Source organism: Labrus mixtus, chromosome 19 (genome assembly GCF_963584025.1).
Source record: "Labrus mixtus chromosome 19, fLabMix1.1, whole genome shotgun sequence".
NCBI lineage: Eukaryota > Metazoa > Chordata > Actinopteri > Labriformes > Labridae > Labrus > Labrus mixtus.
Window position 1 is genome coordinate 20,252,017 of NC_083630.1, and position 22,588 is coordinate 20,274,604.

At 41.1% G+C, this 22,588-nt stretch overlaps 1 protein-coding gene across 1 annotated transcript in view; it reads right to left on the reverse strand.

Annotated features, from left to right (window-relative positions):
- The window catches only part of gpr158a (G protein-coupled receptor 158a), a 62,857-nt gene that overhangs the window by 26,915 nt on the left and 13,354 nt on the right, over positions 1 to 22,588 (reverse strand). Inside the window, exons 3-4 of the mRNA XM_061064083.1 lie at positions 6,273 to 6,375; positions 789 to 1,015 (exon numbers count right to left, since the gene is read on the reverse strand). Of these exons, the coding sequence (XP_060920066.1) occupies positions 789 to 1,015; positions 6,273 to 6,375 (330 nt within the window). The remainder of the gene's footprint in view (positions 1 to 788; positions 1,016 to 6,272; positions 6,376 to 22,588) is intronic.

A 22,588-nucleotide genomic window follows, 5' to 3' on the forward strand; every position in this document is an offset into this window, starting at 1 on the left:
ATTCCTTCCTGGTAGAGTCAACGTCTCTCAACCTGAAGGTCGAGGGTTCGATCCCTCAGCTCCTGCAGCAACATGTCCGATGTGTCCTTGGGCGAGACACTTAACCCTGAATTGCTCTCGCGTATGAATGTATATGAATGGGATTAGTTACTTCTGATGGTCTCACTACACTCTGTGTTTGAATGTGTAGGTGTGACATGTGGTGTAAAAGCACTTTGAGTAGTATATACAAGCTCAAGTCCATTTACCATTTAAATGATGAATAAGAGAAAGATTAAGTGTTACGATCTAGAAGTACAGACCAAATATTTCATATTTTAAAAGTATATGTCGACATATTATCACTAAACTGCGTCCTGATGTCTGAACCGAGCGAGTACATGGACCATGGTACTCTTGTTTGCACACATTGGTGGGTGTCCAGGTTTCTGACATTAACTTGAGCTTCAGTGGCTGATCTGTTTGAAACCCTTTCAAAGCTTTATTGTGACCACCCACATACGGATTCACAGGTTTATTGATCCAAGTGGCTTTGATGACGGCACGGCACAGTAAACATCAAACACAGAGCTGATGTGACATTGATATCCAGAACTGAGTAATGTGTAATTCTCGCCTACGTTCTGCTGAGTTTTTAAACTATTCATCCAAAAGGTGACGGAACAAATTCCCTTTTCACCAAACAAAAACATTACTGTGTCAGTTTACTCAAGTTTCATGTCGTTTTCCATTATCGTAGTGAAAAGTAAATGAAGCAATTGTGGTTCTGAATGTGTGAGGATACATACCTTATTCCTGCGAAAGTGGTAGACGACCACCATGCTGACAAAGACGATCAGCAGGCAGAGGCACTGGAAGGAGAGCACGGCCATGCGGAGGGCTCCGTCCTCTCGGGCCACACAAGGGGTGTCGTCCTTGCAGTAGGCGCAGCCCTGCTGGCACGGCAGGCAGTCGCTGGAGGAGCCCTCGTCCGCATTGGGACCGCTATCTGCGGCTTTTCCCTTTCTCCCCATCCCTGTCGAAAAACAAGAAAGAAAGAATGTATCAGATTAATATGAAAAACAGCCTTGACATCTGACCCTGTCGTTACTATTGATCTGTAAGTTTATCAAGCTTCCACAGATATCATTTTGTGCTCTCTTTTACATCACATCCTTTGGAAGGATAGTATGAACGAGATGGATCGATTGAAGAGTTCACGTGTAAAAATCATATAGGCCATTTATTGACAACAATATGGTGCTCTTGAAAGTGTATTTATTTTGTGGAGTTAGCTAAAAGGAATAAAAGTCGCTGACATACAGTAACAAGCTGCTATCTGATTAATGTTGTTATTCATAAGTAAAAGATAAATGAAACTAGGCATGAAACGCTTAACCGGTTACACTGTTAACAGGGTTTGAAATGTCAGTGCTGCTAACGGCTGGAAGTGAATCTTATATATAGACCAGGTTTTTTAAGTTCTCATGCTCACAAACGGGGTCTGTACATTATTTTCTATTTTTGTCAAGTGACCCCTGTGGTGAACCAGCTTCATATGCCGCACTTGTCAAGAGACAGGCCATGCTACATTAGCTTTACTATGAGAGCAGCAGTCAAGATTTGTATCAACCGAAGAAAAGAGTGAAGTCAATGCTGCAGCGTCAGCGTAATGTCGAGGTAAAGAGGGAGCTGAGCCAAAAGGGAAAGCTTTTTCGATTTACCAGTCAGTCTACGTTCCAACCCTCACCTATGGTCATGAGTTTTGGGAAGCAGGCGAAAGAATGAGATTGTAGATACAAGCGGCTGAAATGAGTTTGCTCTGAAGGTGGGCTCAGCTTTAGAGAGCGAGGGTGCGAGGCTCCGACATCCAGAGGGAGCTCGGGGTAGAGCCACTTCTCCATTGCATCGAAAAAAAAGAGCCAATTGAGGTGCCTCCTGGTCTCCTGCCTTTGGAGGTCTCGCTGGAGGGATTCCCGAGGCGTTCCCGTCTGGCCTGGGAAAGCCTCCAAATCCCCCACGAGAAGCTAGAAAACGTTGCTTGGGAGAAGGATGATAGATGGATGGATATCCAGACTGTAGCGTTAAATAACATCCCGTCAAAATGTAAGGGTTAAAAGTTCAACTTCTTGACTTTGTACTTGTGAAAAAAAGGATTTGAGTGTTGAGTCATATTTAGATTGTATTTAAGAAAACTTTTTTTTAGCATTAGCCGTCATGATGTGTAAATGTGTGATTCAAGGAGAGTCTCATTCAAGGTCTTACTGTTAAGCGGTGTTAAAGTAGGATTTGTTCATAATGTTTGCATTACTTTTTACAGTGACGGGAAGAAGGTTGTGCTTCTTGTCCTTGTCATTTTCAGGTTTTTCTGTTATTGGATTTTCCCGGGGATCTGCTGAGACCGGTATTAAAAGATAACGGCGATGAGGTGCCTCCATGACAAACTGAGCGGTCCTCAGTATATATAAGCTTATCCCTCTCCGACCTTACAAGGATTCATCGACATTGTGTCAACACGAGGGAAATGGATCTATATGTGTGAACATGAAAAGTCAACACTGCTGCACCTTGTTCAGTCGCTGGCATATCATACAAGGCTGATAACAGCGGGAACACGCACAGAGACATGCCTGTGCTTAGTGACTTTATCCAGACAAGGACGAAGAGGAGGGGACGTGTAAAGACAGGGCAGCTTGGCCTGTTCATATTTTTTTAGAACTAACTGGCTATGGTACTGGATATGTGCAGTGACTGACATATACTCCCTGTCATGTTTTATCTATGTATCATGTATTATCTCAAAATCGAGCCAGAAACTGACCTCCACAGAAAGTCTTGTTGAATTAGCCGAGTGTTTTTTGTGTTTTGTGTCCTGGGTACTGTAAAGTGTTGTTTTTCTCCGTGCTGTCATAGGTGTTAGTCGATGTGAAACCTGTACATTGCTGTGAAGAAGGATTTCCCCCCCGGGGACGATAAAGTCTAAGTGTGAGTCTAGCAGCCTGAATTCAAACGGTGTATGTCTGGGCTAATGGACAGCAGTCAATGCTTAAAAACACTCGACAACGTTTCCACAAACACTTTACAAAGTAGTCTCAAAATAAGTTTATTACTTTGCAGGTTTGTCCCAGAAACTGAGTAATCTGCAGAACATCTTTGGAGATCTCAGGACATCAGTGGGGTCAGCAAGACGTACAGTTGTTAACTTGTAGCTAAAGTTCCCCAACAGGTTTCAGGTTGCCTCAACCGAGTTGCCAATAACTGCACTGTAGCCATCTTTAATCTGGGGTAATGATGAAAAGATGATCATGTGAGTCAAATTACTGGAAAACAGCAAGACAGAAGTCGGCAGGAAAATATTTCAGGTCAGGACAAGAGCCAGCACTTTTGGAAAAAAGGAAGAGCACATTACAGCTAAGACATGAAACTTAGGTTGGTTAAAAAAAGTAAACACCTTCAAGGTTCATGATTAACATGCGCGCCCCATGTACAGCCCTCCAAGTGGGTTGGAATCCGACATGTGGCTCCTTTCCCGCATGTCAGTCCCCACTCCCTCAATCCACGATGTCTGACTCTATCCACTGTCCTGTCTCTAAATAAAGGTATAAAAAGCCCCAAAATAAACAAAAAAAAAGTAAAAACATTCAAAGGTTTAAAAAAACAAAAGTGTTTTTTCGACTGACAAATTCTCCGAGTTAGTTACGGCCTCATGTGCCTTCCGGGGTAAACTAAGGTAAAAACCAAAACAAACCCAGGGGACGACAGGAAGCTGGAGGCCCGTTGGTTTGTATAGAAACCGCCTGAGGGATGCCCATATGGTTGGACAGATAACGAGTGGTGGCCTTATATAGAGCTTTAACGGGGGCTCTATTGGAAGCAGCCATTGTCTCAGAGATTTGCAGGGATTTTGCCTTTAAAAAGGAAACTGGCCTATTTTTCTCAAAGCTGTGACTCTGCACATCATTGATCCCTTCCAAAGGACTACTTATCTCTGTGGCGATGAGTCATATCCTGTTTCGTTTGTTTGTTGCTACTACGGTTGACTGGCAGGAAGAGAAAAGTCAGCTACAGTAACTCGAAGCATTTCTTTACATGACAGATCGCTGGGAGACAAAGGAAAGTGAGCTGCACTCGTTTCCTCTGCAAAGGAGCGACAAGGATGTCCCCGTGTGGATTAACAGGCTTGTTATTGGCCCCATGCTGGGCCAGACTGCGGCACTACGCCTCGCTAACAGGCTTGCCTCTCCTCTCTATTATTGTATCCTCAAAGACACACACACATGCACACACATGCGCTGAGCTCCATGACAGAAATCATGGAGTGTTTTCACTTTTCTGTGCATGAAGGGAATATTTGAGGCTAAAAATAAAACGGTGGCGATAAGGTGGTGCAGAAACTGAGAGAAGGAGAGAGCGGTAAAGGGGTGAGGAAGGAGGTAGAATTGGGATGGACACGTATAGGAAACATGCAGTATGAGGTTTGAGTGAGGCAATGCAGGAGGGAAAGTGGATCAAAATGAAAGTACGGGAGAGAGATTGAAGGAGGTCAGGTGCAAACCACCGGGGCTCTGTGTCTGCAAAAGCCTTTTTTAATTAACTCACAGCAGACAGAATCAACTTGGAAAGGTAACTCCCATTAAAAAGATTGTTCCCATCTTGAACCTGATTAGCCTCCCCAGGTACCCGGGCTACTTCAATTTCCACACAGGGGCAGTGATGCTTGTCTCCTCACTTTGCCAAAGTTGTAAAGTAAAGATGTTTAACGATGTAACATGTTGTTTGTCTTTGTGTTTCTGCAACTTTAAAGGTGAGTCAGGAGACAGTCATTTGGACTCGTCTGCTACATACAGAACATAACAAAATAAAACGTGAAGAAAATGGCCTCTTCCAAAAAGACTGCTTTGCTGCTCTTAACAGATATTTGAAACGTGACCTGGTGTTATTTTGTGATGAACTCAAAGTCTGAAACGCGGCTTGAGGTTGTGCTGAATATGGGGCAGAGAACGACGTGACACACCTTGATAAGTAGCCAATAAATCAGGCTTTTCTTCACAGAATGGAGAATGAGTTGCAGAACTTTAACATTAGGAAAACATCTGGAGTGCAAAGAAAACTTACATTTTGCCAGTGTTGTTTGAGGGGTAAAGGGTGAACATTTTGATGCATAACGCCTTAATCATGCCCAAACTGAGCCCTATAATATGTTCCTCATCATGTGCAAAGCCACTGTAAAAAATGGGTCTAAATTCACTTTCCATGCACTTTATTCTTTTTCAATATCAGGGGCGGCGTGCAATATTTCAAGCTTATTAACACCACTACTTTTCATTATTATAATATACTGTATTATGCCTATATTAAATATAGTTAACTTAAATATCAGATTCTATCTTACATTTATTATCTGGTGCTATTTTAGTTTTTATTCACATCAGTATAACGGCTCATATCCCCGTTAATGTAATGCAATAACTTTTATACTAAGCTTACTCTTGCTACTTCTACAAGTCTATTTAAGGCCCTCTTTTGCTTTTAACCTTCATTTGCATTATGGTTTATTATATTCGATGCTCTTTGTCTAATTCATATTATGTACTGTCATTTTGGAGCAATCTTTAATTCCCTTTAATATTAACAAAGTCTTATCTTATGTTATGTGAACCCTGGAACCTCTAGAGTGGATTTGAGGTTCATGTATATGAAAGAAGTGAAAACGACTCCTGCACCATTGTAGGTACAAAATTATTTTGACCCCAAATTATAAATCCGTTATGTGATGTACTTTTTTGTAATGTTTCCACATGCGTACAGAGCGGATGTGATAATTGTTAATGATTCAACTCTGGAATGTGAGGATCAAAAGTTAAGAGTAGTTCCTCCCATACCTTCTGGCCAAAACACAAACTTAAAATCACGTTTTTTCTGGAGCTTTCTACCACATCTCATGGTCTCAACCGGCTGACTTATTCAGTGATAATAGGTCAAGAAAATGCTGTGAATTTGTGTCCAAAGTTCAAAGCATTATCAAGGTCAAGAATAATATTTCAAGCTCAAACAAAAAACCCTAAATTTTTTCTTTCAGCCTATCAAGTGATGTTGTAGGAAATCTCAAATTGATTCAATTAAAAATCTGAATCTGATTGCTTTGGGTTGTTACTTCATGAATAAACATATACTTCTCTTTGCAGGAATTATTGAGATTCACATTTTTCATGGTTACAATTTGCAGGTATTTTCAAAGTAACCAATGCAATCACCTTCCACTTTTTTTATATAAATTAAAGAATATGACTTACTCGAGAAACTGTTGACAGCGACTCTGCTTGGGTGGTAGAAACCTTTCTTGCATTGGCACTTGTACTTGTCCAGGACAAACCCATGACCATGGATCGGCATACACTGCGAGAGAAAAACACAAAACATTAACCCATTAACCACACAGAGAAGCATACACACAGCATGAAAGCTATTAAAACATATCAATACTAAACGGAAAGCAGAGCCTGCAGCAGAGGATCAGGGAGCAGAAGATGGGATCGGATGTCTTGTGGGAAAGACGAGGGGGATTTAAGACATTTCAGACGTGAGATTCTTTTCTCTAACTGTGTTCAACACTCGATATTAAATGAACAGATCCTCCTGCGTTTGATTAAAAGTCTGGTAGGAAGCAGAATGAGGGCATCAGGGGGCATCTTTGGCAGACTTGTGTGCTGTTTGCCAAAATGACAAGACATAATTAATATCTAAATTAAGAACAGACTTACTCACAAGATTCAAGGAAACAATTAATTCTGTTTCTCCTGGGAATGCGATCCTATTTTGTTTGTTCTCTGTGTGAACATGTTTGGGTCATTGGAATAAAGCGCCGAGTCTTATTTTCACAGAAACATGTTTTATCAAGCAAAGACGATAACAAGAGTCCAAATCAAGCAGATTGGGCTCAGAATAGCTCCAGCACTCCAGTTTGACACTCAACACGTTCTGATGTGTTTGTGACCTGACCGTAAAACCTGGAGGCAAGGCCATCATCAGCGTCTAAATGAAAAATCAGTCAATGTGATGCTCTTCACAGCCAAATGGACTTCTTAAGAGGCAGCTATTTCTTACTGTCTCTCAAGGTCCTTGATGAGGTCTGGAGGCTCGAGAGTAGACCCTCAGTCAAAAAGCCTTGGAGAGGACGGAGCAGGGCGCCGGAGCACAAGGTAATTACCAGGTTACTATTCAGAGAACGATTTCCTCAAATAAAATCCACCGAAGAGAGCAAAGTGTTTAAAGTGGCACTACACTAATCTGTTGAAGACGGCTCCATTTAGAGGTGACAGCCTTGAACAGGGTCCTTTTGATCTTTGAATCTTGAACCTGTGTACTGACAGAAACGGGTTCAACAGTCTATTCTACCACACCACGCTTAAACTGAAGTGTAAGCTTACTTCAAAACAGACTTTATTATGTTTATTCAAAGCCACATTCAGATATTTTCATGTACTCCTCTGTGGATAAAGGGACACAAACAAGCCTCATACTAACTAGAATATATCAAAAACGAGCATCAGGTGACCTGTACAGTTTATTTTAATTCACTTAGCTGTTACTACAACTTGTTTATTTTTTCTATTTTTTTGTACTTTTCTACTCTTTTTTTTTTTCTTATAATGCTTTTCTATTTTATATATAATTTTAACTTTTTTGTAGAAGCTGACTCAGGGAGAAACGCACAAGAATTCCAATGTACCTGTACTGTCCTGTACCTGTGCAAATGGCAATAAACATCTATTCTATTCTATTCAAAGAGCAAGAAAAAACAAAAATTAGAACAATAATGAGGAAGGTAGAGTTTCTAAAGACTTTGGAGGAACATTTATATTGTAAGCAATAATGTTGGGTGTTTTTTTTTTTACCTGTTACAAATATGAGTGAACTGCACTGATTTTAACAAAAATCTGGTTGGTCGGAGAGATTTTATTATAAGACAAAAAGTGATATCTAGATTGAGTTAAACCAGCCTCCAAATCCTCAGTGACTGTCTGGTTTGATTCCACTCAAAACATCCTCAGGGCGCCACAGTGTGAAATCTAATTGTGGCAAATTGGATAAATTGGCAGAATAGATGTTTTACCATGTTAGTGCCAGATTTCTTCCTCCTGAGACGTGTATCCCCCTGCATAACATTTTGCCTGTTTGCAGATTTAAATGAGCTCTGTGCTGCAACGTGAGTCAGGTATCTGCTTTCATCTCTGATCACCCAGCAGCTGTCTCCTCAGGACAGGTGGAGCACGCTGCAGATACTGCTTGCCACTGTTAATATGCCCGGCTCAGAAAGACACTAGCAGAAACAGCCAGTGACAGGAGTGTGTGTGTGTGTGTGTGTGTGTATGAGTATGCATATTTTTGTGCGCGTGTATCAGTGAGGGCCAGATATAGCCCTGGCAGTGTATCCCAGTGCTCTCTGCTGCAGTGATGGATGCAGAGGTTCTGGTGTCGGAGTGTGTTTAACGGGGGGGAAGCAGTCTGCCTCTAAGCTACCTGCTACCTGTCATGTGTGATATCAGAGGCAGCCGCCCAACCAGGAGCCAGACTCATATCAACAGGCCATAAAATCGATCTTATCTGGGTTGAGAAGCTCAGGAAAGACCTGGGATGAATGTAGAGGCATAGGAAGAAGATATGTTAAGATGATTATTTGACAAAATTTGATTTGTTGTTTGATTTTGTTTAGATGACTTAACTGAATAAGAAATTCTGCTATAATGTCAATGTTACTTCACTGGGCACCTTTAATATGTTCCTAGATTATATAGTACATGTTTAATAGTGCATTCAAAAATATTTGCACTTAAAAAGTTCCCTTAAGAAGTTGTGATTTTGTTCTTGTAATAAGTCAAAGAAGTAACAAGTCAATTAAAATTAATAAGAAATGTAAGTATTTAACTTTATCTTAAAATCAAAGACTTTAAATGTCTGTATTTTCTGCATAAATACGATTCCTGCTGCCTGACTTGGCCAGGACAAACTCGAAAAAATAGATTTTCTCCCAGTTAAATAAAGGTTTTTAAATAAAGCTACTGCAATAGCTGCATAAAATACTGTTATGTCATCTCCACTATGAATACACTGTATAAATCTACAGTGTACTTACATTGATCCACATCATTTTCTAATTTTAGCACCACATGCTGTTGTAGTATTTCAAACAGAGCACAAACAAATGACCTACTTCATAATGCATGACATCTGGTATTAATTATGTGTGATGTTGTGTTGATAGTGAGCAACTCAGGCGGCCATATTGTTTTTTTTTTCTATAATGAGCTGAAGGCATCAACTGTGCTGCCAGAGAGCAGAAGTCACATCACGTTAACCGATCATTAATTAAGTCAGTATGATTACGAATGATTTGTTTAACTGTGCACAATCTCAACAGTTCTTCTGATCCAATCTGACAGAATTAGATTTTACTTTTTAACTGAGCAGAAAACAAGAGAATAATGAAAAGTAAAGCATCGGTTTTATTGCATCTATTCCTGGCAGCTACCTGTGGATGCAGCGATAAGTCAATAAGATCTACCTCATTTATTTTTTATGATAGTCGCATGTAGGAGGGACACAGAGAGCTTGTACTGTGTGTCTCCAACTCCCCAAGGTTCTCCTGCCAGAACCAACTCGTTGTTTTTTGCATCCCAGCTGTGGCAGCTGTCAATCACACACACACACACACACACACACTGACATGCTAATTGCCATGGTGACATGTGTGTGACCCGCCAGCCAGAGCCTTTTTTTATGGGTGTGCGTCACACCGTCAGAGGAGTGTGGTCTACCCGGCTGCGGCAGAATTCTTCTACAAAGGACCAGAGGGGTCAAAAATAGACACAACACACGCTCATTTCCTGTCTTCATCTTTCCCTCGCGCTCTCTTTCTATCTCTCGCTCTCTTTGGGATGTCATTTCTTACATCACAGCTGCATGCAACACTGTGATTCTTCATTGTTTTTAAACTAAAATCCTTCAATATGGACTTTCTATTAAAATGTAATGAATAGAAGCCACCCATTAATGTACCATGAGGTTGTTTTTTTCTGATGTTGAAAATGCAAAATTATCCAGAATTTCAAAGTTCTAATAAATCAAAATGAAATCAAATACTCTTCACACTACTGACTGTATAAAACATGGACGTAGTCTCAGTGACTTTAACCACTGGTTGGAGGTGTTAAAAAGCTCAAAGATTGCCGTGGCTATAATGGAAATACCGACTCTATACCTAACTTTTGTTAAATCTTAACAGAGAGAGGTGGAGTTAAGGGCAGGTTCACACCTTTTCATGCAATTATGCCTAATTAGCCTTAATAGAATCAAAATGGGTGAGTTATTAGAAATTTCAGACAAACTGTTTTTTGTACCAACCTGTAAACACAATAATTTCCGCTGTAAAAATGGGCATTTAAATGAGGCATAATGGGGATTCATTGGCTTTTTGTGGACACGTGAGGAGCTGCAGTTTTTTGCACTTCCGCTTAATTTTCTTAACACTATAAGTTGCGGCTTGCAGCACACTGAATCTTTGATCTTGAAGAAAGAAAGCATCCAGAAATCACGCAAGTGCGACACCTAGATAGTCACATTCAGAAGTGTAAGGACACTGACAAGCTGCTGTGTTTTATAAGCCATGAGACAAATGGGCTTTCTCTTCCTCAGGAGACTACGATTATGCTTCCAGCATTGAGAGAAGTACAAATCTCATTTTATTGGTTTGGTGTTTAAGAACTTGATTGGCCTGCTCTTACCCCTGACCTCAGCCAACCCCCATCAAACACCTTTGGGACAAACTTAATCTAGGACGGCGAGCTAAGGCTCCCACACTGCATACACACAAATCACAACGAGCGCCATTTACAAATGACCGACACTTGCAAATTGCTGATGAATTCAAGAGTCCTCCCGAATGCTCAAGCAAGGATCACAAGTACTGCATTCATTTTGATATTTGAAATGTGTCAAAAAATGTGTGAAATTAAATTATCACATGTTGCAGGCTGCAGCTTGCATGTTAAAGAACCCAGGGAGGCAATATCCTCCAACATCAGTGCCAAACCACACTCGTGCCTTTTTTTTTTGTGGATAAACAAAGTCTCATTTTTAAATGTTTAGAAGTGTCTTTTTCTGCACTGAAAGACAAAGTCTGTGAAAATGTTTTGTATTTTTGGTCATCTATTATTGAAACTACATTAACCAGAATGCATTTCACTTTCACCCTGACTAGCACTAAAAGCAGCCGATGAGTTTAGTGGTGGCGCTGTGAGATTTACGACTTTGTGCAGGAATCCAGTTATTGGTTTTCTTTTTCTTTATGACTTTGGGCTGTTTAAAGAGCAGCACCGTTGACCCTGACCCTGATTTTAAAGACGGTGAGATCCTGCACTGTGCATGACCTCTGACCTACACGTTGACAGGGAGTAGTCTAGAGCGGCTGTGTTATTGTTCAGCAGGTTTACAGCATTTAAGGACAATACCTTTCACTACCTCTGGGTATAAATATCCTTTTGACAGTTATTTTTTGTGAAGTAGGCCTACATTTACTTTGTTATAATAAACACTGCACGCTTGTACAGGATGTCAAAATTGTCTTCTACAAAGTCGGCGGTAAAGCATATTTTATATAGAACAGTTTGCCATGTTTTCAGATATGATTGAGATATAAGTGCATGTAAAACTTTGCTTGTTTTCTGAAAAAATATAAACAATCAAGACAGTGAGGACCATGTTGTAAACTCAGACCATCAGTTCACTCTAACTGTGTATCTACTGCACATCACTGCAGCACTCCCTTCATACAAAAAAGCACACACTCTACATATACTGTATCTCCTTATATTAAACACAATAGTTCTCCTCCATCACCTTTCCATGACATGAAGCGGGGGAATAAAAACCAACCCAAGGAGAAGCGCTAATTGATGTGGAGGCCAGGCATCTTCTACCTGACCAGCAAACCAGGAACTAGCTTGATTCTGCCCACTAATTAGGACCTGCCGAGGACTCTCCATCGCTTTGAAACAAGCCCACGCTCTTCCGGTCCAGAACTGTGCCTAATCAAGCACTAATAGGCCTCTGTAGATATTTGTAATGATCCTGCAGAGTGCAACATAAACCCCGAGGAAAGCTCAACGTCCAATAATTACAGATTGAGCTGTACACTGCTCAGAGAGGAAGTGAGCTGGAAAAGACTAGGGCTGTGGGGCAACTTACACACTGTAGAAACGGTACAGTTAGTGTGAAGATGTAAAGTGACAGCTCAGGTTTTGTATGAAAGCACAAGGGAAAGTGATTGTTTCGAAGGAAGAATTTCAAATCACACGTTTTAACAGGCTTTGTTTCTCTGCTGTGAGACTTTTCAACTCGACACTTAATGAGCTTCATTTAAAAAAAAGAAAAGAAAACACATGCACATTTGTGAAAACCTTCACAAATGTGATCTATTTTAAATGTTAAAATATAACTTCTCCTCATGGGGAATATTATTTAGCAAGTGAATAAGTTGTGTAATGTCTTTCATGACTCTTGAGGAGCTTTTATCGAGTCCAAGAAAATAACTTGGAGATGTCACCGGGGTTATCTTGCCTCTGGCTGTTAGAGATATTGCTATTTACCAAGCATGGAGGGTCAAGCAAAGCACTACAAAGTTTTATGAACGATTTGCAGGCTCTGGGGCTGTTAGAGTTTCACCCAATGTAGTGACTAAAAGGCAGGCTATCTCAGCCTTTACTGACTATTATTTTAATTTCCTGTTTCTTGCAAGTTCCCATTTTAATCGGGGTAATTAAATGGAATACCCTTTAACTTTTGCTGAAGGTTCAACCCTCAAGCCAAAGCCTGAGGGCAGCTCTTAAACATTTGAGCCGTTTATTTGGGTACATCGTGCTTCAGAATTTAGATGCCACCTAGCTCTTGTTACTTTTGATGAAACACTGCAAAAGCTTCTGCAGAATAAATGTTACATCATGAATACAAATTAGAACCAATAAGCTTTGTTCATGCCAAGTCTGAACTCTAAACACAAGTTTCAAACAAACACCATATACCATCGATCCCATTTGGGGTTGTGGGGGGCCAGAGCAGATCCCAGCTGTAATTGGGGACACCCTGGATGGGAAGCCAGTCAATCACAGGGCTGTGACGTAGTCTTATTAAAGTCATCCATAGGTTTCTAAAGGGCGGCTTCGAAGCTCAAAGTCGGCAGTGGCCAAGTTGGAAATGCTGCCTCAAACTAACTTTAGGTCTACCTAAACACAGGTGTAGACGAGGCAGTCCTTAAAGTCTTTCTATGTGATTTTTCACACTTAAATATAATATAAATCAAGTATATCCTCTGAAAATAACTCTGTGAGTCATGACTGTCTACAATGGGTGTAACACCCGAGTCCCACTGTCTGTGATGCTTTCAGAGTTTTCAGAGTCCTATCTTCACTTTGTTTACATCGCCCGGACGGCCGGCTGACTCCTCCCCTCGCGTATAAAAGTTGTTTAATTGAGGGACTAGAGAAAAGAAGAATAACATACTGTACTCACTGCTTAACTGTGATTACTAGATCACGCTCATTTCAGGTAAATTTACATGCAGTGTGAAGATACGAGCAGAATAAAGATCGCTAGCATTAGCATGCTAACACAACAATGCAGCGCGAGTTGTTTTGGTTTCATGCTGGTGCTCAAGGGCGACATCTGCTGGATCAAAAAAATCACATATAAAGGCTTTAAGCCTCCAGTTAAAACCCACCAAGCTGTTAGTCAGCCACCGTCCTAATTAAGCATTATTCTTAGCCTTAAAATAATGAAAACGGAAAAATTCCAGCCCGTTTGCAGCCAGCCTTAAGTGGACACAAGTGGAACTGTAGTTTTTTACACTTTAACATCGGCTTCATTTTTTAACACCGGACGTTGCCGCTTGCTTAATACTCAATGGTCCTCAATTCAGTTCCTCTTTAATTTCGTTTGTGCCGAATTTGAAGAAACTCTCTTCAGCTGGCTGTCTGCATTCCTAAGATTTGTGTCGCGAATGGGATTGTAAGATGGAAAAAAAAATTAGCTGTACAGACAAAATGATGGAGGGGCAGAATTCCAAACAGATGAACGGAGGACAACCTGAAATCACGTTATGTCTGGCCAAGGCATGCCGCCAGTGTGGAGGCATAAAAAGTGCAACACGGGGGAAATCACTTTTTACAGGATGAGACAAACATGCCTTATGGGCCAATAAGATGTGAAGGTGGTTTTATATAACATATGTAGAAAAGGAATCACAATTTACAAGTCTTTAAAAATGACAATATAAAGTAGATATATAACACTCTCTACCCCCTCTGGCTAGTTGGCTATCATCAAGTATAGAAATGTCACTATAGCCACTTAGTGCTACATGAAGAGCAAGATTGAGTAGTGAACTAAACTTTGTGTACATCATTGTGTGTAAGGGGAAAACGAGGAGAGAGGTTTTTGACATTTGCTTCAGTCCTGGTTCATGCTTTTTCAGCTGTCGGGCATGGGCAGGGCTAAACAAATTGGTGCTGGATGTGGCTCAGACCCCCAATTTCAGGCCTGAGCATTACTCTAACTCACACACATTCACATAAAAGGCATCGCCTGTCACGGACACAATGCAGAGAGCTGGCTGTGACTCCTCGCTCAGAGGGACAACTACACAGCCAGCCAGGCCTTTTAAACGAGGTCAACTAGCTGGAGTTAGCCGGAGAGGAGCTGCCCGGGCAGCGGGGGCCTCGCTTTGGGTGTCATCCAAAGACCAAAGCCTAAACACCAGTGAGATAAACACTCTGGCCTGGGGGGAGCTTAACACTGCCATCAGGCTGAGACTAGTAAACACACAACAGACAGCACATGGGACATCGCTCTCATAATCACACTCACAGCTTGTGTAGGTGTCACAGTGAACCAGCTCGACACATATTCATTGTATGATCGCGAAAAAAAGCACAGTAATGTTGACCCTTGCATCTTGCAGCAGTGAGAAGCGCAATCAGGCGTGCACAAAGTTTTCTGACTTCCTCACAGCAGCCTCCAGCACAACATCGTGTCACTGAAGATAAAGAACAGGAAAGTTTGCCGCTGTTGTCCACTCACCCTACACAACTCTCAGAAGAACAACAATTTCAACATTTCTTTTTTTCACCAAGAAATCCCTGTCATCCTACAAAACATCTTTGTTACAAGCGTCTGATCCAACCTTCACAACAGGGTCACAACTAGACTCTTCTCCTCTGTCGCCCCCCGGTGGTGGAATGAACTTCCAAACTCCATGTGATCTGCAGAGTCCCTCTGCACCTTTAAGAAAAAGCTAAAGACCCAGCTCTTTCATGAATACCTACTAACTTAATGATGATGGTCTCCATATTATTGATGATGATGATGGTAATGACGATGGTTTTTGTTTGATAACGACGACTTATAAGATGGTTTCTATACTGATTAGAGCTCTCAAGAACTGCCCTCAATGTTGTGCTTTGCCTCTGGTCACTTCCTGTCAGCACCTGTGTGTCCAATCAGACTCAAAGCTGATCGTTTGCTCTTACTGACATTGTTCCCTTTTTTTCTAGATCCTTGCTTGTGTTGTTCTTACTCTCTGATGTACGTCGCTTTGGATAAAAGAGTCTGCTAAGTGAATTGTAGAATTGTAGGAAGGCATTACTTGGTTTCTTTGTCTTTTTTGATGCTAAACTGATAATCATGACATCAATATATCTGCTAATAAATAGGGGAACTGATTTTAAACGCTATAGATGGAAAAATCCACATAAAAGAGTTTGTTTGCAAACATTGTAAAATGAAACTTCATTTGTATACTATAAAACTGACAGTGTGGGGTTGACAGGTAAGAAAATTATGTAAGTAATCAAAGAATTTATGAGCGAATGAGATCAGCTAGTTATTCTGGAGTTAAGGCTGTACGAGTAACATCAGGTCTGGACTAGAAACCGTGCCCTGCGTTTAAAAGGACCTCTTTCATTGGGTTTAAGCAACTTGTTCTTTCAGATGCCTCCCTGCAGAGGGCTTCCTAGAAAGTCCAATTGGGAGGAGACCCTGTGGCAACACAGAACACACTGCAGGGATTCATATATCCCTACTGGTCTGGAGTTGTGTATCTCCCAGGAGGAGGAGAGGATGTGGTTGAGGAGAAGTATATGGGGGCTTTATGCTCAGCCTGCTTTACATGGACTCAGAAACTCACAGAAAATGAAAATGTTGGAAATATCTACTGTATTTCTTATTTTAAATACTCAGGGAATCTTTTTTTTTGGCAGTGTCTTTCATTCTTTCTCTTTTTTTGTCCATTGCAAACATTCAGCTCTACTTATTTCACATCCAATCTCATGGGTCCCTAGACAAATGTTACCTCTGTATTCCAGGTTTTCCCGTCCTCCCTCAGTGTTTGCTTCTTTTTTTTTTCTCGTTTTGCTTTGTGCAGGGAAGGCTGGGCAGAGTGCAGCAGATATAAGACTGTGCCCAGTGGCAAGTGTACCCCATGTCTTCAAAGTGTTTTCATGTAAATTCAGAGTTCAAGCATTTTCCACAGAGCCAATTAGTGCGACAACGGTTAAGGACGGGCTGCAATGCCGAGGGGAGAAGTTGAAACCAGAAGTGGACTGTGATCTCTCATCCCACTGAGTTACTGCCAACGGGACTCAACATCGATGTTTTTACAATATATACTCAAAAGGAGTAAGGACTATAGGACAGAAAGCATTCTCCAAAAGAAATGTGTGGACATTTCCAGTATAATGAAAACAATGTATTCTCTGTGAAACTGAATGAAACCGAATACCGGATATCAAATGCTAAAAAATGGACAATACTGCAAAAAATATTCTTACCCCGGCTATTTTGGCACAAATTTATGGGATTGAATATTCACTTTCATGCAGCTCTAAAACCACGTACGGTTTGTTTTTCTTCCTCCACAACTGAAGACTTTGAAGAGCTGTTTCCAAGACGCAGCGCTCCATCCATCTGGCGAGCTGCAGACAAATCTCTGTTCAGCCTGAAACTCCTTCATTCCTGCTTTTTTCTTTTTTTTTTCCAGCGGAAGAAACCCACACGTATTGATTCTTTTTATTTCTAGGTCTTCGGTTTGACTTGTCTCTCTATTACTTTACTACAACTCTGCTTAATTCACAAGGCACAAAAGGATTTGCTCAAATTAAAGGGGGGGAATTTAAATCTGCGGGTGCACAGCAGTATTCTATTTCCTTCCTATCAAGCACCCTTATCAACTCTGAAGCATAATCACAGCTTTGGTGAGATCACTGTAGATAATTAGCAATTACCCTATTTATAGGCTCCTGAACATACTCCTAATAGGCAACATAGCAAAGAACGTGGTTAATTAGGACGCTTTAAGGCCTCGCTCTGCACACAGGCCGCTCAGACAAGATCAGCAGGTTGAAAGTGCCCGTGGCCTGGTGTGAAAATACTCCTGACGATGGTCCCCTGAGGGAATCCCTGTCCCCCCCCCCCATAGGACCCGATGTTTGTAAGAGAGAGGGTCGATATCCAAGATACTAGAAAGAGGTTGTTTTTTTTATGTCTCAATACCCAGCAGGGCCTGCAGATGACGGGGTAAGCATTTTTGTTGAATGAGTGTTGAGGGAACGTTTAGCTGGGGAAGCTGTCAGAGAAATAAACAGAAAAACGATACTCAAGCTTGGGGAGTGGGTGATGAATAATCAAGCCATAGTATATTTATTGTATATGGCTTGCATGTATGCATTATCCCTATGCATGCATCATATGGGAGATATCTTTTCACAATTGTCAAACCAGAAGACTTTGTGTCATAAGCATTCTCTCTTTTGTACAATGGAAGAATAGAGCTTGCATAAAACACTCAAAAGCACATAAAATAAATGTCATTACTCTGCTCTTGAATGCGCCACTGCCTTTAAATGAGTAACTTGTAAACATAAGATAAAGAACTTTACTGCACATCTTTTCTCTTTGCTCGCCTGTCCATGCTGGGAAGCTGACGACTTTGTCTAAACTCCATCTGCCATTCATGAGGGGAAACATTCCCTCATAAGAAAAGATGACTAACATAAAAATAACTCATCATGGGACAAAATGAGGCCGAAACCTTTGCATGCAAATACAGCAACATCTGCATTTTCTTTTTTTTCTTTTTTTAACAGGCTGATTAATGAATTTCAGTCGGCAATCAGTTTTCTAAATGAATCCCATTATTTCATTCTGCCACACAGAATCTGGACCAACAAGAAGAAAAGACAGCTCGTCTTCACTTAAATCATTCAAAAGAAATGTGAGATGTTGAGCAAAAGTGATCATGGCATAGATACGTGTGTTCTTCTTTAGCAGGTCCAGTGTTTAAAGGATTGATTATAGCTGCTGATAACTGACGTGGTCTTTGTTGAACCTTTGTGAGTTATAGGCAGCTGTGAGTAAAGATTGCAGGAGGAGAGACAGTGAGATGTAAATCAACGGGATAATACGAGACATGGATGGCTCGGGTAGGAAGTCACTGCTGGGGTCAAAGCCAATCACCTTTCTTTCATTTTTTCTTTGAATCCAACTACAGCACCGACTCAATAAATGAATATATGATAAAACTTCTGATTTTTGATCCTTTGATCGTTTACGGGAAGATTATCAAATACTACCATCAGAGAGCACTGACATATATTTTGGGATCAACAAGGGGGGAAAAAATGGTAAAGATGATGGATTGATGTAAGTTTTATCTATGAATGTCATGTCCTTCACTCAAACAGATCTGATGTTTTTTCTTCAGCTATTTCTGTGGCTAACTGAGTAATGTGTGAGCCACATCCTCTGTTTGATTTCTTTCATTAGCTCTGAGTTAAAGCTAATCTTCTGAAGTTTCCCATGTGAACATTTTAGGCCAATTTAACACTTCAGCCCAGCAACATATCATATTTATTTGCCAGGTTGAGTTTCCAACAGTTTTATTTTTTTGGCAAAATCAAAAAGCGGCAAAAAAAAGGACAGATTGAAAATGTACTTTGTGAAAAGTAACTAAGAGTCACATTGTAGGAACAAGAATCAGAACACACAGAGATACAACGGGGCATAAACCCAAATTTGGTTACCTTGTTGAGGTAAGTTTGCTGCCAAAACGAGTCAGAAAGTCCCAAAATCTGATCAGAAAGTGCCAGTGTGAGGGGGTAAACAATATCAGAACAAAGGTTTTACAAAAATCCATTTCTCTTGGGGGAGGGGTCAAACAAGAATATGACATCTGTGAACTAAAATCTGGTTCTTTAAAAGTTGCCCATATATTAGAAAAACTAAAAGATACAGTAGTCATGGTTTGGGCCTGGTAGCATCCAGGGAACAAATCTCAGTCAGTATAATCTGCTCACATGAAGACAATGAGGGTGTTCTTGTTTCTTTCCTGTTTGCAAAAAAAATAGGAGTGGGAGAGCGCGAGACGAACCAGAGAGAGACAGAAGGTGCGAGCAGGAGGGAGGCAGCAGTTGTTTAACACTGATGGCGTTATTAATTCAGCAGCACGAGCTACACGGCGGTGAAAATCAGCGTGTGATTGAGACGATAGTCGACTGGGCCAGGACGACCTTGTGAGCTCAAGGTCAAGATGTAACAGCGATTCAACCCACAGAGCTGAAAGATCCACTTCAGCTTTGGAACATCAAAGAGAGATCACCGGCCGCAGCTCGGCAGAAACAAAACCACACATGCTGTTGAGGGTACGAAACACAGAGACCATCAAATATCCTCTGCACCATAGAGGTTTGACACATACTGTAAAATCTATAACATATGTCACAATCCGTTTATGGACGTCTCCCTGAAGTATAAATGGTTTAAACAGATGATGATTTCCATTGATTCAACAAAGTCCACAACGTGCAGTTTCTGTGCAGCTCTTGAGTTTTAGCCATTTGGAGTTTGCTATCCTGCATTAGTTTAGCTCTAAGCCAAAGGTGAAAGTTCTGAAGTACAGACCCACAACCCAAAAGTTCCAGTGCCCACCTCCACTGGTCACTTATTGTCTTTAATTGAGGAGTCTTTTGCATTAAACCAGCGCTCCAGAAGGTTCATTTACAGTATACTACCATTTCCTTTAAATGCAGGATTATGACGTAATTAGGGAGAAAGCCTCGTCTGCATCACTACGTCTCCCCGCATGTTTTGAGAAGTGAATGGGGGACAGTGTTCAATAAGGTCAGTTCACTTACAATGTGTGGAGGTGGTAGCTGCACATACGGTCAAGACCCTGTGTCAGAATTTTGTAATGGCATATTGGGCGCACTGGTATTGAGAATGCAGCAAACCTGTGCACCAGATTTTACTGAGTATTGGTTTGGACAGTCAACCCTCTTTGCAGACTGTGACTCTTTTTGAGGCGTTCAGATGCCATGTTTTGTCAAAGTCCGACGTTTTCAGTTCATAAACCTTCATTTCTACCCGGTGGCCCCTCACTCCTCTCCCTCAGCAGCTCTCAACACGAAAACAGCGCCAAGCCAGGAGTCCTTGTCATTTCCTGCTGGAGTAATCATTCAGGTTATGTGTCACTGCCTTTCACGGGCTACAGCCCCCCCCCCCCCCGGGCTCCAACACTTGTTCTCGGCAATAAGCTAATTGATTGAAACATTCATCATCATCCACGGCCCATGCTCGTATGAAAGGTCTCCCCCAGGGCGGAAAAGTCCTGGACTTTTGAAGGAGGGTGAAACACACTAATGGAAGTGCTGTAAGTGAGAGATGAGCGTCAGCCTCTAACAGCATGCGTGCGCCTTTTAAAACAGGAAGTTAAGTCATGATGATAATCTTTGGGGCTCCATGCTTGGCTATGTAATGACTCATCCAGACTTCTAATGATTGGTATTAGTCAGAGATATAACTTCATATAAATCAAATGAGATGTAAAGTTTCCTTTTTGTTTAATGCAGTCAGACTTTATGATGTTTATTGATGTATATTTTCAGTTTCTTTCATGCAAGTTTCAGTAACTTGATGACGATATAAGCAAAGCCTTTCTGCAAAAACAAATGATTTAAAACTATTTTAAATGTATATTGTCTTGGTTCTACTGTGATGTGATGTTGTACACACTGCAGCATTTTATAATTATGTTGATTTTGTTCCTCCATCATCACTTTAAAAAACATGTTCCTCTATCCTGACATCCCATGAGACTGATCAGGATTACCTTGGTAACAAGTTCTAATCTCTTGGAGATCTTAACGTAACGATTTGAACACCCTGTACAGCTGCCTTCAAATACCTATATGTTTTCTGACGGTGCTGTGTTGTTGTATTTTTCTTGTCAACAGTCTGAGCCTCATTTCGTTTCTCCTTCCTCCGCTTGCCTGCTGAATCAGTCATCCATAGCAGCTGCCTCCATCTGAGTTGGGGCTGCCTGCATGCCTGGCTGGGCAAACAGCAGCTTGAGAGGCAGGATGTGAGGGGAGGCTGTGGAGATGGCTGGCTGGCTGGCTGGGCGGTACGATTGCATTTTGTCAAAATCAATTGCTGGAATGGAGGCACTTAAAACGCTGCTAAAGAGCAGGGGAACACGGGTGGACGTGTGGAAAAAAAGGAACTTCATAGATGTTTGATAAATTCTTATTTAGTTGTATTTTTTGCTTTTTTGAACAAAAAATTCAACAATTCTGAGGTAATATACCGGTACGTTAATCTCTGTGAAAGAGTTTGGAATATGAAATTCCGAATGAGGTTTGGCTCCAGCCTAGTTTTACTGAATGTGAGTATGCACACACAAAAAAAAAAAAAAGTTTTGGGTGAGCTGATGTGTGAATGCAACAGTTAACAATCAGGAAGATTCATTGCGAGTGAGCAGGCAGGGGAAATGACGTTTGTATCACGTGATAGTGAGCAACCAGTGTGATTGTCATGTAGTCAATCTACTTCATACTCTCTTCTGTGTGACAGTATGTTCTTTACTATTTATATAGCATTGATATATAGAAACAAATGTCATCATGGCGTACGTCTCTGTTGCTTTGTCCGCTATTTCCGATGCATCATACCTCATGTCATGCCTCCTGAGATCCCCCCCCCCCCCCCCCCCCCTCCATCTCCCACTTTGAGGTGCATTTATGAACACACGTCAGAAGATTTCAGGGGCATCCTGTTCTGAAATGTTCTACATATGCACATACTCATGTGTAAAAAAGGCTTTAAAAAGGCTTTACATGTTATTGGAGGTGCAGAAGTGTGGAAGTGTAGAAGTGTAGAAGTGTAAATGCTGCTTGAAAGAGCGTCTGAAAATTGGAAATGTGACCACTACAATGAACCACCTAAGTGAATAAACCACTCCAACATAAGCTTAACCAACTGCCATGTTTCCAATAAAGGAAAGAAAAGCACCGCTTACGTGGCTCCATAGCGCCCAAAAAATGATGCCTTTCTTATTCAAACCACCTGAAAGAAACCCATTAAATGACAATTTGCATCGTACGTGCAGAGGAAATACCTGCGTGAAGTACAAAACATGGCAATAACACCAAATGAATCCTGTTTGCACAAATGGGGCATCCCTCCAAATGCTGTTTTAATCACATTACCACACACACACACACACACA